At 40.7% G+C, this 6,471-nt stretch overlaps 1 protein-coding gene across 1 annotated transcript; it reads left to right on the top strand.

Annotated features, from left to right (window-relative positions):
- The first annotated feature begins 5,245 nt into the window (after window positions 1-5,245).
- On the top strand, window positions 5,246-5,740 carry LOC145114252 (uncharacterized). The gene has a single exon (XM_079050255.1). The coding sequence runs from the start codon at window positions 5,246-5,248 to the stop codon at window positions 5,738-5,740; it is 495 nt and encodes a 164-aa protein (XP_078906381.1).
- Window positions 5,741-6,471: the final 731 nt, after the last annotated feature.

Below are 6,471 nucleotides of genomic sequence, written 5' to 3'. Positions count from 1 at the left end.
TTTCCACCTGTTGTTGCCTTGGGACAATCTCTCTTGAAGTGCCCAACCTCTCCACAGCCATAACAGGCTTGGCTAGCACCCGCCCCAGGAGCCTGATTGGTTGGTTGGACTGGTCCTTTGCAAAATCGAGCTGTGTGTCCCTTCTTGCCACAGCTGGTGCACGACATCTCCCGGCACTGTCCCTGATGATGGTAGTTGCACTTGTTGCACAGAGGTAGTTTTCCAGCGTAGCGACTAGGGTTTGTTGGAGTAACGGGGACTGCAGCAGGAGTAGTAGCAGCATGGACTGCCACTATTTGTTGTTTCTTGGAGGGCTCCTGAGAGGACTGACCCTTGCGCTTGTTTCGAAATTTCTTCTTCCCACTACTCTCCTTCTGTGGTGCAGCAGTAGCCGTCACCTCGTCAAGATCGACTCCATGATCGATCAGAGTCTGAGCCAGATCCTTGGCGCTCTCAAATGTGGTCGGCCTCGCAGCCAAGACATTTCCTTTGGTTGGTTGCGTCAGCCTCCAGATGTACCTCTCGATTTTCTTGCTTTCCGTGGTGACCATTCCCGGACAGAGGAGTGCCAAGTCACAGAACCTAGCAGTGTAGGCGGCGATGTCAGAACCCTTCATCTTCAAGTTCCAAAGTTCGTGCTTCAACTTTTGCACCTCGCCCCTCGGGCAGTATTCAGCCAGCATGAGTTCCTTCAGTCTTTCCCAACCCATGGCATTAGCCACTGGCAGGGTTAGGGTTTTGACTCGACCATTCCACTAGGTCAAAGCTCTGTCAGTGAAGGTGCAGGCGGCGAACTTCACCTTGTTGGCTTCGGAACAGGCGCAAATTTCGAAGATGGATTCGATCTTCTCGAACCATCGAGTCAGAGCGATGACTCCTCCGTTTCCGTCGAAGGACTTGGGTTTCGCGGTCATGAAGTCCTTGTAGGAACATTCCTTTTGTTGTCCCTGGGTTCCGTCTGGCCTTTGAGGGTTGTTCCCACCTCCAGCCCCACCTGAGTTCACTTGAGCCATTGATGCAGTCACGGCGGCTGTAACTACGGCCTGAAACATGACGGGGTCGAACTGAGGGGGTGGTGGTGGCGGGGTGGTGTCGTTCCTTCTGATGGGTCTTGGTCGGGGAGGCATTTTGTTCTAGAAACAATCAGGAAGAAGAGGATGGTAAGTCCTCAAGATATATGAAACAAAATATATCTTATCCTGATAATTAAGTGTTCTACCAAGCGACAAGCAAGAAAGGTTACTAATGTAACTAAGTTATCGCTATGAAACAAATAGGCAGCAACACTAAGAATGAATTTCCTCACTGAATTTGGCTCTAGCAAAATACTCCTATAGTATTTTATGTTGACTGTTTTTTGTAAGTTTTAGACCTGCTGTAGCACCACCGTTACTCCCACGCACATGTTGGTCATGTTTTGACTGAATATAGTTGATCAGGCTATATTCACCCGAAACATGATTACATAACTGCCCAGGTTAAACCGCAGTGCCCTAACATCCAAATACTTTTTGTTTTGTTCTATTTATGACACGGATTCAGATACTCGGGTATACTTATATACTTTTATAAAAATAATTGTATTTCTCAAAGTATACTTTTAGTTTAGAGCGCTTAGGCCCCTTAATATTTATAGTTGTATACCATTTAAGGTCCGGTATACTTAGTTCGCTATAAACAAGGGCTCTGATACCAATCTGTCACACCCCGAAACCGTGATGGCGGAATCGTTCCGGGGTGGAGGACGTCATATGTAGTACCACAACATTTGTATAGCAAGCATAGTAAACACAACCAAACATTGAATACAATCATGAAAAGTGTTTACATTGGTTTGAAACTTGTCTTAAATACATCTAAAGTATGTAAAATATAGAAAAAAAAACATGACTCTTATTGCTCCGGCTCCTCTAATCCAAGAAGTACCTGTCTACTGATTCCCTGAGAATACAAGCAGTTTTGAAATATATCAGCATAAAGCTGGTGAGTTCATAAGCATTTAGTTTTGGTGGAAAAATGTTTCTTGACTCCTTTGAAAAGTGTTCCTCAAGAAAATCCTATATTTTCTTATGAAAAGCGTGTTTGAAAACCCATTCATTTCATGACTTCCAGGTTCGTACAGAACATGTACGAATCCAATGAGTCGTGGAATGAATATGAATATCCGTTGGTTGTAAAACAATCAGTTTGAATAGCCGGTTTATCCCGGGAAAAATCCTATATTTTCCCTGAAGGTTGAAGGTTGATTATCCGTTTTAAACTGAGGTTTGCAAGTATCTACCATACTCGTGTATATAAAAGCATTTTTCTTTTAAAAACCCTGGTTACACCCAGAGAAGTATATTAGTCTTAAAAACTAAATAAAAGAAAACCGTGACGAACTAAGTCTTGAAGATATTATTATTAATACCCTCCAGTAATTAAATCGGTTATTACTTTGAGGTTAGTTCACTTGATTCATTATTACAAAAGTAAATATCTGTTATCTAGGTTTTGAGTTTTATAACCATAACTGACTGGCTATAGCCCGCAACGGCCTGTACCCTTAATGACTTTGTCACCCGTAGACCTGCCGGTCCGGCTGTAGCTAGCAGCGAGGTGCGGGGTTGTCAGTCCCGTATAGATCTATACACAACAGTCACGCTCTCGCTACAAGAGACTCTGGTCACAAGTGCTAGTCCTACACTCTTGCTTCTGTGGGAGTGTTACCAAGGACGTGCCTCAAACTTAGCCTAACAAATTTACAAGTAATAATACTAAAAATCCTGTTTATGATTTGCATGAATCCTTTATAAAATAATACGTTTTACTACAAGATTCACAAGTTCATTATTCTAGTTTTGAAAACTATTCCTACGAGTTGATTTCTTAATCGTTTGGTAAAACTGTTTTCCTTGTTAAAAACATATTGAAAATATAATTATCTTAAGCAAAATAACATATTTTGAGCACAAGTTTCCTTATGCTTTTGCTTGTGTTCCCCCCTGAAAACGTTAAAACACGGAAAATGTAGGGGTATGAACTCACCTCGAGCGATTCGAATGAAAGATCGATACGAAAAGCGGGATGTTCAAGTGAAGCCTTGAACATGATTTGATCCTAATTAACATGTAATGACACATAAAGGAGTCAAATGATGGTATTTCACCACTAGATGTGATGAAGAACCACTCTAAGAACTTGGGACTACTTGCACTAAGTGTTAGGACCTCAAAGGATTGCATGAGGGAGGTGTATGGCCACCTTAAAGTTGTGTGCGGCCATGGGTGTGCGGCCCAAGGGGTGTGCGGTCGTACACCCATGATGGAAGGTGTTCTTTGGGTGTTTCAAGGTCCATACTTGCAATCCATGAAATGTTCTTGGTCCAAACTTAGTTGTAGTACAAGCCTAGGGTTTTAGAAGTGGGTTTGCGGCCCTATGGTGTGTGTGTGTATGGTCGCACAAATATGTGTGCTGCTGCACAAGGGAGTGTGCTGCCTCACACAGGAGTGTGCTGCCGCACACAGGAGTGTTGTGGCCGTACACAGGAGTGTGCTGCCGCACACAGGAGTGTGTGGTCGCACTCCTTCAAAGAGATGAAGAACAAGACGGGATTTTCATGATACAAGGCCTAGATCAAGAGGTACTTCATGCACAACAAGTTAAGGGATGGATTACTCACGTTTTGAAGCCTTGGGAGGGTTTGTGGTTGAAGAAGCTTGAGATAAATGGTGTTGTGTGCTGCCAAGGAGTTAAATGAATGAAAGGAAAGGGGTCTACCCTTTATATAGGAGTGAGGGTGCTGCCCAAAAGAGTGTGTGTTGCCAGGGAGTGGGTGTGCGGCCGCACACCCATGTGTATGGCCGTACACTCCTCCAAGAGGTGTGTATGGCCCGATTTTCTCATTATTCAACACTCTGACTCATTCCTAAACTCAGCCTTGGTTATATACAAGCTTAGAACACTTAAATGAACCCTTAATTAGTACCAGAAATCAGCAACACAAGTTGAATATTGATTGAGTTGATTAATTGTATAAGTTTGAAGTTCCGGGTTGTCACAACATTTTTTTTCGACAATCGATCGACACCTACCTGGTGTATTCTTCTGAATCGATTATAGGTCTCCCTCCCCTTTCGTCTTCTGTGTTCTAAATAGATACCTCATGTCAGCAATAATACGAGAATAAGGCTTTGGATGATTTCTTATTCAATAATTAAGGAACAAAGTCGATTCTTACCTATTAATCTGGAACCATAAATCGATTTATTCGACGTGTATGTGTTCGAGAATTTGGAACAAAATCGATGGTGACCCATAAATCTGAAACAAATTGATTTTGACCCACACCCAAACCATTGTCTCTCTACCTATTCCTATGTTTTTTTATGAGGCAATTGACACTTGATTGGATTCTTAAACGGGAAAAAAGATTATGGATGAAGAAGATAGGTGAAATAACTCACTATAAAATTAGTTTTAGATTCAATTTTTTTCATATTGCATTTGGGTTACCCACTTTAAATCTTGACAGGTCGACGATGGTTGAATCTTGATAGATTCGAAATCGATTTCGTATCTGATATGTCTTCAACTTCTCACTTGATTTCTTTTCTTGTTCTTGAAGAGAAAACCCAGAAACCTGCAGCTCTTTCATCCCCAAAATCAGGATTATTTTGAAAATGAAAGACAGAGTGAAAAGGGAGAGGAGAAATATGAAGAAGAAAATGAGAGAGGACGATTGCAGGGGTGATGTTGGAGTGTCGGTGCTCATCTGAATGGCGGTTAAAGGTGGTGGTGAACCAGTGACCAGTACCTATTTCCTCAGGTGAGCTTCTTGTTGAAATTCAAATATAAAATCAAGAGTAAACACAAGAAAAACCCAGATTTCTAAAATCTGATTTGATAACCTTTGTAGTCCTCCCTCTTTGAATTTGAAATTGTTTATGAAAGTTGAGAACTCAGATCAGATCAGATCAGATCAGGTGGGCGTAGGCGTGGAGTATTAGACTAGGATATATTTACACATTATTTGTACTTATCTATAAGTCAAAGGTGGTAAAATGTAATATTTGTATATATATATATATAGTTGCTATCAATGAGAAGGAAATTGATTTTGGCCTTACGTTCTATCTTGGTATCAGAGCAATCTGATGACCTAATATTCTTCAGTCGGCCCTACCATCCTCTGCTGCCGTTATTTTTTTTTTCTTTTACTCTCCTTTTCCTTCTCCACTGAATTCCTGCTGCTGTCTCTCTCTCCATGGATAAACTTCACCCAGCAATCACAGTGACAAACATCAAAAACTTCATACCAATCACCCTGGAACAAGAAACCGGTCCATATACATCATGGGCTGAACTTTTTAAGATACACTATCGTGCCTATGAAGTTCTAGATCACATTATTCCGGGTGAGACTGCTGCTCCTGCTACATCAGACAAAGAAAAATCTAAAGAAACTCCTGCTGTATCCAAGGAACTATGGAACCGTCTTAATGCAATCATTCTACAGTGGATATATGGTACAATTTCCATAGACCTTTTGAATACTATTATTAAACCTAATGTAGCTGCAGAGGCTGCATGGACTTCTCTGTCCAATATCTTTCGAGACAATCGGGCTACTAGGGCGATCTACCTGCAGAATCAATTCTCAAACACAAAGCTTTCCTCCTTTTCCAACATGGCTGCCTACTGCAAAGAACTAAAAATTCTTTCAGACAAACTCTCCAATATGGATACTGTTGGGTTTTGAGCATTCTAACACTCCTATGGTGTACATGCAACCCTATAAACCTTGGATCTATGTTTTCTCTATTATACATGCAAATATTAACTATTCCAAGGTTTCATCCTAACTAGCATATTATGAAGCACCTATACTACAAAGTTCTAGTTAGATGACATACCTTTTGATGTAGCTTGATGTCTTCAAGCTTTAAGAGCTTAGCCCCAATAGTGTGGAAGCCTCAAATGGAATCACAAATCACCAAAACACCTTGGAAGAACTTGAGAGAATATGTATGCACACTAAAATCGGCCCACTCTTATTTTCACACACTTGTGCCTATTTTGTGAGCTAAGGACCCCTTTATATATTATGGAGGATTAGGGTTACATCCATGTAAACCCTAATACCCATGACCTTTCATTTACATAGGATCCATGGGTTAAAAGCTCCATGAAAGCTTAGCCCAACCTAAATGAACTTGGCTCATTCCATATATATAAGAGTCCATATTTAATTAGTTCTTTTTGATCACTTAATTAATTCTAAATTAATTCTTGATCAATACTAATTAAATAATATGATTCCATATTAATATATTAGAACTTATAATATATTAATATAAATCATAAATATACTATTCTCAAAAGACTATCCATATAAATTGTGCCGGTGAAGTGCAACCCAAATGGACCATGCCGGGTCGGGTCAAGTACATACCAAATATAGTTATGGACTTAGACATTAATCCAACAGTC

The sequence above is a fragment of the Lactuca virosa genome, chromosome 1, assembly GCF_052849685.1.
Source record: "Lactuca virosa cultivar CGN04683 chromosome 1, Lactuca_virosa_CGN04683_v6, whole genome shotgun sequence".
In the NCBI taxonomy this organism is placed as follows: Eukaryota; Viridiplantae; Streptophyta; class Magnoliopsida; order Asterales; family Asteraceae; genus Lactuca; species Lactuca virosa.
The sequence above is the reverse complement of the archived record's forward strand: the minus strand, read 5'-3'. Positions and strand labels throughout refer to the sequence as shown.

Coding starts and splice junctions, on each gene's coding strand:
- LOC145114252 (XM_079050255.1), top strand. CDS start 5,246: ATGGATAAACTTCACCCAGCAATCACAGTGACAAACATCAAAAACTTC.